The following is a 16,749-nucleotide window of genomic DNA, read 5'->3' on the forward strand; positions in this document are numbered from 1 at the left end:
ATCAATCTACAGACCTACAACTTGAGTAATTTTCAAATCCATGTTCTGTTTCTTTATCTTTACACATTAATAAGGAAAAGAGGAAGCTCAAGAGAGAAGCACTGTTGTCTCAGCCTAGATGGAATGCAGCTCTGTGGGGAAAACTGAAGGTACTCTTGGTAGAACGCATTTTGGTCCATTTGGCAGCACCTATGGAAAAGGCACCAGAAAAGCTTCTAGAAATGGCACAGCTGGAGACTAGGACAGGCACCGTCTGTGGGCTACCTGGGATCCCACAAAACTTCCCTATAGTTCTATAAGAAAACTCAGAGTTGAGAAAAAAACCCATGCGTGCTCACCTGATAGGTTCAAGAAAACAAATGGGGGTATGAGGCCTCCAACTGGAACAGCCCTCTGGTGGGCTAACTTTGGGGTCTTATGGTTTTTCACCCAGCATCACCATGGAGAGCTGAGGTGAATTAACAGCACTGTAAGGGTAACAGGATTTGCTAAAAATGTATGGTAACAGTTGGGTTAGTCCCACTCTTACTGGTTTGATGTGTTTCAGACATAAAATAGGTGTCTTGGTATTTCATATTTGTATCCAGTTGAAATGCATCAGCAGCAGACTGATTATACAGCTGTTTTATAGTGTCAGGCAAAAACATCAGAGGTAGAGGGGTAGGGCAAGATCATGTTCATTCTGGGAAACCAAAAGCCATATCCAGGAAACTCAATCTGAGTTAGAGCAGGGGTTGAAGTACTTTGTCTTTAAAGGGTGACACCGTAAGTATTTTAGACTCTGGCAACTGGACTGTGGGGGCTGGTCTCTGCTGCAACTACTTAAATCTGACATACTGCCTACAGCAGTTACAGACAATATATGAACGAATAGGCACAACTGATTTCCAATCAAACATTATTTATGAGGGCAGGCAGTGGACAAGAATTCACTCAGGGCTGAAGTTTGCTGATCCCTGGACTAGAGTCATAAACACTGATTTCTACAAATACAGCAGAAAAATTCCACTTCTAGCACTAGTGTTAACTAAACCCTGTAGCAATGCCTGATGAGCATCCTAAGTCTCAGTCTATACCTAAAAGTCTAAAAGAACATGCTATGTGACTATGATCGCTGTGACATCTGAATTATCTCATCATCCATTCCATGTAATGCTCACACTTGCAGGTGAACTCATGGGGAGCACCACTGTCAAGTATGCACCTGTTAAGTCAGAAAACCCATGCCAGGAACCACAACACATTTTATGAACACCAATCATTTGAAAAGGATGTAGGAAAGAAAAGTGAAAACTCATGCACTTGGTATCCTGCTTGGAACCACTTCCCAGTCCAAGTCCCTCATCAAACCTAAGAAAAGTGGCTACAGGTTTCACAATAGAGACACTCCTAAAACACTATGCTAACTCTGAAGCACAGTGAAATCTTGGCAATTTCACTACCAGTACTACCTTAGTATTAAAGAGACATCTGTAGAAACCTTGAATGGAAGCCACGTACCTGGGCTGGACTCTTCAGGAGGGGGGCTGCAATCTGCACAGAAATGGAGGGCAATATGGATGATTAAGGAGCAGCACACAGTTCAAACATGAACAACTCAATGCTTAGAGAAACTGCATCAGCAGCTTGAGTAAGGTGGCTAAAATGAAAAGACAAGGTCTAGGGCATGTCTGCCTTTGCCCCAAGAAGTCACTGTGAAGCAGCTGAGCCCTCTTGGTGGCAGACTACCTGGTTCACTGACATAAACATTCATGTTGCTGATACTTCAACATAAAATGCTCTTGAGGATGAGCGAACATATTTCAATGTGATCAAGTCTCTGTATTTATCACATTGTATGTGGCAGAGCCCTATATCAGCTCATGGCATTTAGAAACAAACTTGTCATGAGAGCGACTAACCAGTACATTTAAAAGTCACAATTCAGGACCTACTGACCTGGTTGACCTATAGGATCTGGGGCAAAGACTGTCTGTTGAGAACCAAAGGATTAGGATTTAGTATGAAATCAAAACAGCAAAAATATCTAAACTATTCTACAATTTGAACTAAATATAATTTTTTTATAATTTGGAAGAAGTCTTAGTTTAGATTGTCTCCTCATGTCCCTCAATGAATACCAATTTTAATTCTATTTCAGCAACAGTGAGTCACATTGGGAAGAACTCGTCTATTTCATGTTTTCCTTAAAAACTATAAAACTTCTAGTCATCTAAGCTACCACCTAAAATAAAACCAGTTTGAAAATAGATCATTTTGAGTAAAGGTTTACTTTATGTCTAAGCTTTTCAGTTCAAAGAGCATCTTCAAGTTATTGAAATGGGTGGTTTCAGAGCCCCAGGAATGGCCAGAACAAGTTTTACAGAAACTTTTATAACCTGGATTGTTCAGAATGGGTGGCATGGATCTTTTTTCTCTAATCATATCTGACAATGACTTCTTACGTTAGAAAAGGAAATAGAAATAGAGAAAATATGGAGCTAGGTGGCAGTGCAATGGGTTAAGCGCACATGGCACCAAGCACAAGGACTGGAGTAGGGATCCCGGTTCAAGCCCCCGGCTCCCCACCTGCGGGGGTGGGGGGGTGTCACTTCACAGGCAGTGAAGCAGGTCTGTAGGTGTCTATCTTTCCCTCCCCCTCTGTCTTCCCCTCCTCTCTCCATTTCTCTCTGTCCTATCCAACAACAACAATAGATATAATAACAATAACAATAAAAATAACAAGGGCAGCAAAAAAATGGGAAAGATGGCCTCCAGGAGCAGAGGATTCATAGCTAGGCACCAGGCCCCAGCAATAACCCTGGAGGCAAAAAAAAAAGAAAAGAAAAGAAAAGAAAAAAAGAAAGGAAAGGAAACAGAGAAAATTAAAGGTCTCTCTGTGAGTTGGCAACTTCAGCCTCTTGATTTAAGCCCAAAATACCGAAATTATCTATCTAGCTGAAAGAAGCCAGTAGTAGTATGGAAGGAGGCAGGGCAATAATTCTTAAACAGCTGTGTGGCAAATCAGAATCACCATAGATTTTTTTTTGGGGGGGTAGGGGAAAACCAGAGATTTCTGCCTCCCCATAATCCTTCCTCCCAAATTCTAAGTCTGAATGAGGAGGAACGTTTAAGAGCCTGTTTTTATGATCCCCTGTACTGATAAGTACATACAAGGGGGTCTGAATCATTCCCAAGAAGGCATCAGGATTGGAGTGGGGAGACAGTGCAATAGTTATGCAAAAGTCATTCATGCTTTAGACTCTGAGACCCCAGGTTCAATATCTGGCAGCACCATAAGTCAGAACTGAGCAGTGCCCTAGATTAAAAAACAAACAAACAAACAAAACCAAAGGTGACATCAGAGTTACTGGTGATTCATCCTTCAGTGAAAGGGGAGTGAGAAGGGACTCCTCTGGCATACTTGAACCAGTAGTGACCTGTAACTAGTCTTAAGTCATGGAGTCCCTTGAGATATAATGTCTACTATGGTCTTCTTCTCTAACCACAGGCAAATGTCAGCAATAGTCTCAGGAGCTCAGGAACCTGAGGTAGTACCCATAGATCTCAGGTTAAGAAAAATCTGGTTTGGGGGCTGGGTGTTAGCATACCTGGCTGAGTGCACATGCTATAGTGCACAAGGACCCAGGCTCAAGCCCCCAGTCCCCACCTGCAGAGGTAAAGTTTCACAGGTAGTGAAGCAGGGCTGCAGGTGTCTCTTTGTCTCTATCCCTCTCTATCTCCCCTTTCCTCTTAATTTCTGTCTCTGTTCAATAAATAAGTAAATAAATAAATATAATAAAAAATGTTTAAACCCTGGTTTGAAGTTTCAATGACTCTTTGGGGATGAGAAGAACAAGAGAGAATATGTGTGGAGGGTAATAATAACAGGCTCTAAATCTTAGTAGTTGGGATAAGAGAGTTAGGACGTAGAAAGATTAAACAAGGAACACACTGAGTTCTAATGATCGTCTGTAATCCTGAAAGACAGACACTTGTCAGTGGTGTGTGGAATCATGGCCTTGGTTGCTCCTCACCCAACAGGCAAGGCTCTGCTCAGTTCTGCAGAAGGACCAGCTGACAGGTAGGACAACTCACTGGTGTAAGATGTAAACCAACAATCCAGGATAGAGAACTGGAGTAAGAACTGATGCTGCCTTGCAAATAAGCACAGGGTCATTCATACATAACAAATATACTAGTATGAACTCCATCTCCTCTTTGGACCAAAACAAGTGCCCAAGTAACTTGGGATATTTTTTTCTTTTCTTTTCTTTTTTACAATTTTTATTTATAAAAAGGAAACACTGACAAAAACCATAGGATAAGAGGGGTACAACTCCACACAATTCCCACCACCAGAATCCAATATCCCATCCTCTCCCCTGATAGCTTTCCTATTTTAAATTAAAAGTATCATGATAGAGGCTGACTCTGGCCACTGAGGAAAAGAAATTGAGTAAAATTAATGCCTTATCTATTTTTTCCATTTGCTGATTACACTGTGGGTTGAACAGCCTCCTGGCTCCGTTCAAGATTTTAAAGTGAAGGATCATCCACAGTTAATATACTGTCACATGGTTTCATACATTTCTTCAAGTACTGGTCAATGGAGTTAGACTCTCTGAAAAGTACACTTCACATTCTCATTATTATAAATGAGCAGGTTTGTATAGCACACACAATTGTAAGTAAAAACCTAAATATTATAATTAATTCACAAAGAACTTTAGAATTGTAATTAAATGTGTCTATATTTGAATATGGGGAAGTGCCTAGAAATGACACTTAAGCTACAGATATAACAATATATATGATTAAACTCTCTCCTCCATTAAAAAAATCAAATAAGCTACTTTATACTTATAAAAGTAATTTAATAAGAAATAATATTAAAGGTAAATGAGCAGTATATTTTCAGAAAGTTTTAAAAAGAAACACCATGTACACAGGAAAATGAGAACACAGAGACAAAACCGTTCCATGAGCCAAACACAGGTTTGAGAAACTGGAATCACAATCCCTCACAGATGGAAAAGTGAAAGGTATGAACACTGTTGAAACAGACTCAAGTGAGACAATGCTCTGAAAACAGACTGCAGGCAGATTAAAGAGGTAAAGTTATCTTACAAAGAATCTGTCAAGAGGCTCTGCTAAAGGAGTAAGATTCACACCCAAATAAGAGCACAGAAGAAACAGAAATTAGGTCTCCACTGCCTGAACCATATCACAGGAAAAGGTAGAAGGCCGAGAGCTACAGGGATTAAGAATCCACTTACTTAGAAGGCATGTATGCCCAGATTTAAGGCTATGTATGAGACAGAGTATGCTTTTAAACTCCATGTCCCTGTAGACAGAAGACTTCTAAAATATGTTGCTTTTTACCAAAGTTCTATTACAAATTAAAATCCCACCATGAAGGCTGATGCTGAACAGAAAGCTAATTCAGGCTCCCAAAGTGTAAGGAGTTGAGTACCACCACGTGCATTACCAACAAGTTCAAGGTACTATGCTTCTGCTGGGTAAAAGTTCACCCAGTCAATGACCACTCGCCTTGAGATAAGTCTGCTGCCCTGCTCACAGCACTCACCTAGCTGTGTCCCTGCACTGTTCACCTTTTCCTATGTTAGTTACCAATAATCAATAGTTAATGCAAGAAACAATCCCATCTGAAAAGCACCTGCATTGTGGCTTCTTCACGTTCAGATTGGTTTTACAAACCAGAGCATCCAGTAGTCCAGCCCTCACAGCCATGTCAAGTGACCCTGGAGGGCCCCAAGCGCCACCCATGCAGATGCACATGCAGGTGCCAAGGGTATGAAGACTAGAGGAGCCCTGCCTTTAGGACCTATCCTGCACCCATAGAAAGGGCCTAGCCTGCTGAGTACCCTCCCTGCAGTCTGCATGGGAAAGGGAGGCACAGAGTCAGAAACACAAATGGACAGACTGACGGTGTGAGGTTGAGGAAGCACAGATGGGCAGCATGGATGCATACGCACGTGTGGATGGGTGAGGATGGCATGCAGTAGCGGGCATGGTGCAGGGGCATGGTGAGGGGAGAGCATCGAAGGAGTCCTCTGGTCGGATCCAGTAGGCGTGGCTGTCTCGGTTACCTTTCTTGCTTGTGCAGCTGCCAATTGGGGGGAAGACATCCTCACAGCTATCACCATGCAGGCGCTCCTTCTGCAGCAGCTTGTCCACACGTTGTATGATGCACTCCAGGCTCTTGTCAACATTCAGCCATACTTTCTCCTTCCAAACCAAAAAGGCCTATTTGGGCCAGCTGTCCCAATGAGGTAAACAACAGGAAGCAAACCAAACCACGTCCCACTGCTCCCCCAGCCCAGGCCACCAAATTCAATTAAAATAGCCCAAGAATTGAAAACTTTATGATGATTCCTAAATCCACACTAATTTATATCTGTTTTTCAAAAAAGAAATCAATGTTCTGTAGTCACAGAATTTACAATTTGGGAGCTGCCTGCTAGCTATTATCTCGGAATCCAGGCAGGACTTCCTGATGCTTTCCAAGTGCCAGCAGAGAGGCTGTAAGGCCTGGTGAGCCAGTGTCATCTCCTACTCCCCACCTTGTAGACCTACAACCATCACATAGATGACTGAAGTTTCCTCTTCTTCATATACTTATTATTAAATTAGAGACAGAGGGAAATTGAGAGGGGAGGAGATAGAGGGAAAGAGATAGAGACACCTGCAGCCCTGCTTCACCACTTGTGAAGCTTTCCCCCTGCTTGAACCTGGATCCTTGCACACCTTAATGTGGGCACTTAACCAGGTGTACCACCACCTGGCCCTCTTATTTTTCCTTTTTACCATCACTGGGTCTTTACCACTCTTTCAGATACAGGCAGAGAGACAAATGGAGTATGGGAAAGAGACCACTACAGTGAATCTTTCTCCAGTGAGCATGTATGGATGGGGGGGGCAGTTTCAAGCCTGAAATTTATACATAACAAAACAAGATGGGCTATCTTGTTGGCCCAGGGCTAAGGTCTCTTTTGGGAGGAAGACAGTAAAAGCAGATGACCATGTAATGCAGGAGGTGGCAGGTCAAGATGTGCAGAAACCCATACAGACTACTAGATGTCATTGCAGGGCTGGAGGAGCACTTCACTGATGACTGATAATTTACAACAAAGCTTCTAAGAAAACAAGTTGCATTTGGCCCAGGATTTGGTACAGGGGGAAATGTCAGGCTTATAAGCAAGTAGTCCTAAGTTTGACCACTAGCATCACTTGTACCAAAAAGATACTATGGTTTTCTTTCCTGCTATCATGAATAAACAAATGTTTTAAAAATATGCATATGGGAGCTGGGCAGTGGTACATCTGGTTGAGTACACATGTGAACAACTAGTTCAAACCTTTGCTCCTAACCTGCAAGGGGGAACGCTCTTCACAAACAATGAAGCAAGTCTGCAGGTGTCTTTCTCTGTCCTCTCTATCTCCCACCTCCCTTCTCAAGTTGTCTCTGTCTAATCAAATAAAATAGAAAAAAAAAAATCTTTGTATGATATATCACTCCATCAAGAGATACAGATCCTAAAGCCCAGGAGGTGCCAAAGGGGATAAAGTACCTAACTAGCAGGCAAGAGGTCCTGAGTTCAATCCCCAGCACTTGATATGCCAGAGAGATGTTCTAGTTGCCACCACCCCATCCCACACACAAATCTTTCAAGAAGACAGATACTGATCCTGCCTTCAAGAGCCAGCCCTGTGAAGAAGCAATGATATGATGCAATGTCAGAAGCAGTCCCATACCTTCAGAGATATGAAGGGTCCCAGAAGGAAGACCTTCAAGCAGACCACCGATGGAGCAAGGGAGGTGTGGCTTATTCTAAGCAGCTTAGGTAGGAGCACCCTTACTTTAGGGAGAGGAGAGAGGACTCCAGCAGGGCAAAGGCTCCAGAATGAATCCCCCTATACAAGCAGGCCCAAGACTAGCCCAACCCATAACAGTTTTGCTTCTCATGAAGAACATGTATAAAAATTACAACCTGAAAATCTATCATTTCCCACCCCAACCCCCAAAGATTTTACTTCGGTGCAATACTCCAAACACAGTCAAATTTTGCTTTGCATTTCTCTTTCTGTTCTTCTTTATCAACTTCTGTTTATAAGTGGGACCATCACATACTCATCTTTTTCTTCCTGGCTTATTTCACTTAACATAATCTCTTCCAGTTCCATCCAAGATGGGTCAAAGAAGGTGGCCTCATTATACTTAATAGCTGAGAAGTATTCCATTGTGTATATATACCACAACTTTCTCAGCCACTCATCTGCTGTTGGGCACCTGGGTTGCTTGCAGGTTTGGGCTATTACGAATTGTGCTGCTATGAACATAGGTGTATGCATCTTTTTTGGACGGGTGTATATTACTCCTTAGAATATATCTCAGGAGAGGAATTATTGGGTCATAAGGAAGGCCCATTTCTAGCCTTGTGAGGGTTCTCATGCAGCCTAGAATATTCCTAGCTATGACCATGGAATGCAAGATCAGACTGAACCGTATGCAGAAGTTACATAGACTCCTGTACTAAATATGAATAGATATGGAGCCCAAGGTCAGATTGATGGGGTTTATAGTTAATGATATTTATATATTTGTCCCATATTTGGGAGCTTCTCTCTGCCCTGATCCAGTTTTCTAGTTCTATCTTAAACTCTGACACCACCTTTCCAGACAGTACTCCTAGCCCACCTGCATGTAAGCTGTTAGGCTTAGTCAAGTATTAGTAAAGTCATGGGCCCCTTGAAATACACCTAAAATAGACTTCCTAGATCCTTCCAAAATGAAAACTCCAAATTTAATCTGCTATACTTTTACCTTTAGGTTCCTGATTATTAAACAAATGGTTCTGCTTTATATCTTAATGCTTTTTGGCCAGCAAGTTGCAGATGCTACCATGACGCCAACCTACTTCCCTGGGCAGATGACCTCATCAATGGGTACTGGAAACCCCACCTCCCCCCAAGCCCTACCCTACTAGGGAAAGATATAGACAGGCTGGGGGTATGGATTGACCTGTCAATGCCCATGTCCAGCAGAGAAGCAATCCCACCTTTTGTACTCCATAAAGATCTTTGGTCCTTGCATTTTACTGTCAACTGTAAACCATTAATCCTCCAATAAAGAAATTAAAAAAAAAAAATCTTTGGTCTATACTCCCAGAGGGATAAAGAAGAGGGAAACTTCTAGTGGAGTGAAGAGAATATGGAACTCAGGTGGTGAAAACTGTATGGAATTATACCCTTCTTTCACCACAATCTTGTCAATCACTATTAAATCACTAATAAAAAATTATTTTAAAAAACTACAACCCCCTTTCTAAACCAGTTGGCCCAAGAGCCACCTAGGAAGAAGAGCTGGATCTTGTGTTTAATGGAGCCAACTCTTTAGGCACCTCTGAGGGGAAGACACTTAGCACTTTGAAACTTAGCACTTTTCAACCCAAGCACAGTATAGCAGGATGGCAGGTCATAGAGAGCAAACTCACCCATTCCTCTTCATGCCAGTCCACCTGCAGAGAAGACCGGCTATTCCTGCCCGTCCACCTGGCCATGAGGGTGTCCTGGTCATTTCGAAGCATGACCTGCTCCTCCTCAGTCGAGGTGGGAGATGCCTTGGAAGCAATGTAGTCAGGCCGTGCTGCATTCAGCCCATGGATGGAGTTGGCGAGCAGCTTACAGTCACAGACTGTAACCAGCTGCCGGGTCTGCGGACATACATAAACACAGGTACTGAGCCCACAGGTGAGGGCTAAGGCCTGTCTTCCCTGAGAGCTCACGAATGACATCTGAGGCCTGAAACTGCCCCTCTACATTCCCCACAGCACAAACAACTCAAAAGCTGTAGTCCTCAGTATGTCTAAGTTTACAGGCTGCCATAAGACTGGATGGACAGAATCTTAGCAAATATTTTCCACCAAGAGAATAGAGAATATAAGAAGAGAAGGAGAGAGACTTATCTGAGATATTTTGGCTCCCACCTCCTAGTGAGAAGTGTCTCAGCCTTCACTGACTTCCTATGTGTTCCCTCTAATTTGAGAGGTCAGGCTTTCAGGTTAATCAGGGAAGTGTTACTTGATTTCGCATTTCAACACCTACTACCTAAAGCCTGAGCAATGGGCAGTGTTACTCCAGGCACAGGGCTCCTAGTTCTAGGGAGTATAAGTAAGAGGGATTTGCAGCTAATAATATTTCTTTCCCAGGTGGAAATAATCCCAGATCCCAATCATTTTGTTAGCAAAAATTTGTGTGAAGGAACAGCACTCACACCAGTGAAGCAGGTGAGAGTGGGGAAGTGTGATCACACTCTGTGAATGCTTGTGTGCCTGCATGTTGAGAAAGACTTAGTAATCGAAAAAGTATCATCACTCAAAGGGCTCTGATATATCATTTCCCCAGTATGGATCAGTATTTATATACTTTTAATCAGGATCAAATTATAACTAGAAGATGGTTTATTGAATATGTATACATTCATAAAATTATATTGCCCTTATATCTTCATAACCACTTTATTTTTCTGAATTTCAATTACAGTAAAAATGTGGCCCAAAACATGCTGGGTTACTATGAGAGCAGCAGTACTGCCCTAGCCTCAGCACTGACCTCCAGGGACTTAGTGGAAGGCACATCTTTATGAAGCAGCAATTGGGAGTCTGAGTCCTGGACTATGTCCTTGGCTTAACTCTTTCTCCATCCCTAAGTCCAGCTCAGTGAGCACTGGTAAGTCACCAGACCTCTCTTAACCTTTGTGAAAAGTGGCTCTGAGGTGAGAACTTCAGGTTGGTCCAGTGTCACCTTTTGTGTGCACAGTTGTAGGTAAAGAAGGTGTCCAGGGTTTCTAGAAACCCAAGGGAGACCACTACTTCACATGCAGCAGGTGGCCCCTCTTACCTTGTCTGCCAAAATGGCAAGTGTTCTTTCCAGACCAGTGGCAGACCTGTCCTTGGCTGCCCTTGAGAGCCGCTCCGCATAGTAACTCACTTGGGTTTTCAGAGTGTTGATCTGAGCAATGATCTCCTTGGCTCTGATGATGTCCTGTGGTATGTAGATTATAGACTGACAGCCAGAAGATGTACTAGAAGGAATAACAAAAGACTCTAAGGGATTCTCTTGAATTGATGAGGATGGCAGTAACTTCCTAATCCCAAATCATGACTGACACAAAACGTATGTTAGGAAAAAGGGATGTTTTCCTAAACTAAACTACCTATTTATTCACAAAGGTAAATCTCAGCATACCCTTTCTGTCTGTAAGGTAGAAGCTTGAAATAGTAAAATACAGAGAGTTGGACAGTAGCGCAGAGGGTTAAGCACAGGTGGCGCAAAGTGCAAGGACTGGCGTAAGGATCCCAGTTTGAGCCCCCAGCTCCCCACCTGCAGGGAAGTCATTTCACAAGTGGTGAAGCAGGTCTGCAGATGTCTATCTTTCTCTCCCCCTCTGTCTTCCCCATCTTTCTAGATTTCTCCTTGTCCTATCCAACAATGACGACATCAATAACAACAATAATAACTACAACAATAAAACAATAAGGGCAACAATATTTTAAAGAAAATTTAAAGAAATAATAAAATAAAAAAAGTCTGTCTATGTTTGTATGTGTGTTTTTACCATATATAAGCTTATGTGTGTATGGATACTGAACCCAGTAACTACCCAAATGCTCACCATCTTTCACCTAAAGAACCCTTCTGTCAACTTCTAAGCAGTGCTGAAGTGGAGACACAGGGTCTGCCAACACTGCAAGTGTTTAAGACAATGCAAGTAGACTGCAGTGGGTGTTGAACTTTGCCTAAAAAACCTCACATTTTTCATTTAGCCCTCCAGAACTTTGAACTTTCTGTGCACACACCCACAATGTTCCTCCATTTCACAGCTGACCCCAGAGTCTTTAGAAAACTGCACTTCCAAGGAGATGAACAGAATATTCACTACAGAAGAGATCCAAAAGGCTAGCAAACAAATGAAAAATTGCTCCAGGTCACTGATTGTCAGAGAAATGAAAATAAAGACAACATTGAGATACCACCTCACTCCTGTGAGAATGGCATACATCAAAAAGGACAGCAGCAACAAATGCTAGAGAGGCTGTGGGGACAGAGGAACCCTTCTGCACTGCTGGCCTTCCATATGACCCAGTAATTCCTCTCCTGGGGATATACCCCAAGGACTCCATAACACCCAGCCAAAAAGATATGTGTACACCTATGTTCATAGCAGCACAATTCATAATAGCTAAAACCTGGAAGCAACCCAGGTGCCCAACAACAGATGAGTGACTGAGAAAGCTGTGATATGTATACACAATGGAATACTACGCAGCTATTAAGAACAATGAACCTGTGGTCCAGGAGGTGGCGCAGTGGATAAAGCATCAGACTCTGAAGCATGAGGTCCTGAGTTCAATCCCTGGCAGCACATGTACCAGAGTAATGTCTGGTTCTTTCTCTCTCTCTCTCTCTCTCTCTCTCTCTCTCTCTCTCCTTCTATCTTCATGAATAAATAAATAAAATCTTAAAAAAAAAAAAAAAAGAACAGGGAGGCGGAGCTACGAGCAGCAGATCGCTTTCTCTCCTCTCCTCTCCTCTCCTGGATCAACTAGGAATACCAAAGGAGACCACCCGGACCGAAACAAGACAGGACTAGAATGACCACAGAAACCCAGTAAATCACCCGTGAGTACAAACACGCGTGGCTGGTGACAGAGAGGAGAGAGGGGCCTAAGGAGAGATTAAGTGACTGCTAACAGTTCGACAGTTTGTCAGTGGAGACACCACCTCCAGTCTGCTCCACCAACAAGGGGACAGCTGAAGGGAGGAAAGGACTCCCCAGAGACTCACCAAGTACAACTCTGAGTCTCCATTGCTACTACCCTCAGAATCTGGAGCAGCAACAGGGAGGGACAACAGGGGACAGAGATCTAACTGGGAAACTCACGAGAAGACCTATACCTCGGTGGCATAGCTGAAGGGCTATGAAAGTCTCTTTGTATAACCACTGGATTATCTCTGCCACACCCTGCTTTATCTCTTGGTCAGGAGTCACTGATTAAGCCAAGAAGCCTATTGATAGTTTAAAAGCCCTCAGGCTACCATAGCCTACAGGGGAAAAAAAAAAGGCTTTTACACCACTGAACTCCAACTCAGGGATTGAAAAAACTGTTAACTTATATAAAATGGTTAAAACAACAAGAAAAAATAATGGAGACTCCAACCAGGACAAGAGTCCAGCTAAAAGTCCTCCAGAGGGCGAAGCACAAAACAACGAGTTCAACATCCAAACATTAGCTAAGGAAATAATAACAGGAGTGAGTAAAGAATTTGAAAAAATTGTAATCAGAACTGCAGGAACAACAAATGAGAATATGGAAGAAAATTCTAATAATCTCATGGTTATTAGAGAGCTGAAAGCTGAAATTGCTGAGCTAAGAAGGCAACTAGCTGAACAAGCTAAAACAGTATCAGAGCAGGGCAACAAAATATATGAACTCCAGAAAGCAGTAGAGGGCAGAGAGAATAGAATCAATGAGGCTGAAGACAGAATTAGCAAGATTGAGGATGAATTAGAGACAACTAAAAAAGAAGTAAGAGATCTCAAAAAGAGATTAAGAGATGCTGAAAACAACAACAGAGTCCTATGGGATGACTTCAAAAGAAACAATATACGCATTATTGGCTTACCAGAGGAAGAAAGACAAGGGGAGGAAGAAAGCGTTCTCCAGGCCATAATAGCTGAAAATTTCTCTAGTCTAGACAACACCAAAGACATAAAGATTCAAGAAGCCCAGAGGGTCCCAAACAAAATTAACCCAGACCTAAAGACACCAAGACATGTCATACTTAGATTGGAAAGGAATAAGGATAAAGAAAGGATCCTGAAGGCTGCAAGAGAAAAAAAAAGAGTCACCTACAAAGGAAAACCCATAAGATTAGCAGCAGACTTCTCCATACAAACACTACAGGCCAGAAGAGAATGGCAAGATATCTATCGAGTGCTCAATGAGAAAGGCTTTCAGCCAAGAATACTATATCCTGCTAGATTGTCATTCAGACTAGATGGAAGCATCAAAACCTTCTCAGACAAGCAACAGTTGAAGGAAGCAACCATCACCAAGCCTGCCTTGAAAGAAGTTCTGAAAGGTTTCCTATAAACAACCAGACCACCACAAATAGAACATATATCAAAACACTCTAAAAATCTACAAGAATGGCGTTAAAATATCTTCAATCTTTGATATCAATAAATGTGAATGGCCTGAATTCACCTATTAAAAGACACAGAGTAGGAAGATGGATCAGAAAACACAACCCAACAATATGTTGTCTACAGGAAACTCACCTAACGCAACAAGACAAGCACAGACTTAAAGTGAAAGGATGGAAAACTATCATTCAAGCCAATGGCCCACAAAAAAGGGCAGGAACAGCTATTCTCATATCTGACATGATAGACTTTAAAATAGATAAGATTAAAAAAGATAGGAATGGACACTACTTAATGCTCAGAGGATCAGTCAATCAAGAGGACTTAACAATTATTAATATCTATGCACCCAATGAGAAGCCATCTAAATACATCAAACATCTACTGAAAGAGCTACAGCAATATATTAACAGTAACACAATCATAGTAGGGGACTTCAACACCCCACTCTCTCAACTTGACAGATCATCCAGGAAGAAAATCAGTAAAGACATAAGGGAGCTAAATGAAGAGATAGATAAACTAGAACTATTGGACATTTTCAGAGTCATTCATCCCAAGAAACTGGAATACACATTTTACTCAAATCCACATGGATCATTCTCAAGGATAGACCATATGTTAGGCCACAAAGACAGCATCAGCCTATTCAAGAGCACAGAAATCATCCCAAGCATCTTCTCAGACCACAGTGGAATTAAACTAACACTTAACAATCAACAAAAGATTAGTAACAGTACCAAAATGTGGAAGCTCAACAGTACACTTCTTAACAACTTCTGGGTCAAAGAGGAAATCAAGGAAGAAATCAAAATGTTTCGAGAGTTCAATGAAAATGAAGACACAAGCTATCAAAATATTTGGGACACAGCTAAAGCAGTCCTAAGAGGGAAGTTCATAGCTATACAAGCACACATTAGGAAACAAGAAAAGGCACAAATAAACAGCCTGACTGCACATCTTAAAGACCTAGAAGAAGAACAACAAAGGAACCCTAAAGCAACCAGAAGGACAGAAATTACTAAAGTTAGGGCAGAAATAAATAACATTGAGAATAGGAAAACCATACAAAAGATCAATGAAAGTAAATGTTGGTTCTTCGAAAGAGTAAACAAAATCGACAAACCTTTAGCCAGACTCACAAAACAAAAAAGGGAGAAGACCCAAATAAATCGGATAGTAAATGAAAGAGGAGATATCACAACAGACACTGCAGAAATTCAACATATCATGCGAGGCTTCTATGAACAACTATATGCCACCAAGTTAGAGAACCTGGAAGAAATGAATGATTTCCTAGATACCTACCAACTTCCAAAACTAAGTAAAGAGGAAGTGGATAACATGACCAGGCCCATCACAGCTAATGAAATTGAAACAGTTATCAAAAATCTTCCCAAAAATAAAAGTCCTGGACCAGATGGTTTTACAAATGAATTCTACAAAACTTTCAAAGAAGAACTAATACCTCTACTTTTAAAAGTCTTCCAGAAGATTGAAGACACTGGAATACTCCCTGCCAGCTTCTATGAAGCCAACATCACCCTGATACCAAAAGCAGACAGGGACACAACCAAAAAAGAAAACTACAGACCAATATCTCTGATGAACATAGATGCGAAAATATTGAACAAAATTCTAGCCAACCGGATACAGCAGTATATCAAAAAAATTGTTCATCATGACCAAGTGGGGTTTATCCCAGGCATGCAAGGTTGGTTTAATATACGTAAATCAATCAATGTGATCCACTACATCAACAAAAGCAAGACCAAAAACCACATGGTCATATAAATAGATGCAGAGAAAGCCTTTGACAAAATACAACATCCCTTTATGATCAAAACACTACAAAAAATAGGAATAGATGGAAAATTCCTGAAGATAGTGGAGTCTATATATAGCAAACCTACAGCCAACATCATACTCAATGGTGAAAAACTGGAAGCATTTCCCCCTCAGATCAGGTACTAGACAGGGCTGCCCACTATCACCATTACTATTCAACATAGTGTTGGAAGTTCTTGCCATAGCAATCAGGCAGGAGCAAGGAATTAAAGGAATACAGATTGGAAGAGAAGAAGTCAAACTCTCCTTATTTGCAGATGACATGATAGTATACATGGAAAAACCTAAGGAATCTAGCAAGAAGCTTTTGGAAATCATCAGGCAATACAGTAATGTGTCAGGCTATAAAATTAACATTCAAAAGTCAGTGGCATTCCTCTATGCAAACACTAAGTTAGAAGAAATTGAAATCCAGAAATCAGTTCCTTTTTCTATAGCAACAAAAACAATAAAATATCTAGGAATAAACCTAACCAAAGAAGTGAAAGACTTGTATACTGAAAATTATGAGTCACTACTCAAAGAAATTGAAAAAGACACAAAGAAGTGGAAAGATATTCCATGCTCATGGGTTGGAAGAATTAACATCATCAAAATGAATATATTACCCAGAGCCATCTACAAATTTAATGCTATCCCCATCAAGATCCCAAGCACATTTTTTAGGAGAATAGATCAAATGCTACAAA

At 41.5% G+C, this 16,749-nt stretch overlaps 1 protein-coding gene across 15 annotated transcripts in view; it reads right to left on the minus strand.

The window, feature by feature from the left end:
* The window catches only part of INPP4A (inositol polyphosphate-4-phosphatase type I A), a 133,290-nt gene that overhangs the window by 21,476 nt on the left and 95,065 nt on the right, over window positions 1-16,749 (minus strand). For 9 of the 15 annotated variants that reach the window (XM_060187493.1, XM_060187492.1, XM_060187489.1 and 6 more), the window contains 4 exons: window positions 10,903-11,086; window positions 9,498-9,716; window positions 5,979-6,231; window positions 1,501-1,533 (listed from right to left, as the gene is read on the minus strand). In XM_060187493.1, coding sequence (XP_060043476.1) covers window positions 1,501-1,533; window positions 5,979-6,231; window positions 9,498-9,716; window positions 10,903-11,086 — 689 coding nt within the window. The remainder of the gene's footprint in view (window positions 1-1,500; window positions 1,534-5,978; window positions 6,232-9,497; window positions 9,717-10,902; window positions 11,087-16,749) is intronic. The other 6 variants (XM_060187496.1, XM_060187497.1, XM_060187494.1 and 3 more) reach the window with 3 other exon arrangements.

This window comes from Erinaceus europaeus, chromosome 3, assembly GCF_950295315.1.
Source record: "Erinaceus europaeus chromosome 3, mEriEur2.1, whole genome shotgun sequence".
Classification (NCBI taxonomy): domain Eukaryota; kingdom Metazoa; phylum Chordata; class Mammalia; order Eulipotyphla; family Erinaceidae; genus Erinaceus; species Erinaceus europaeus.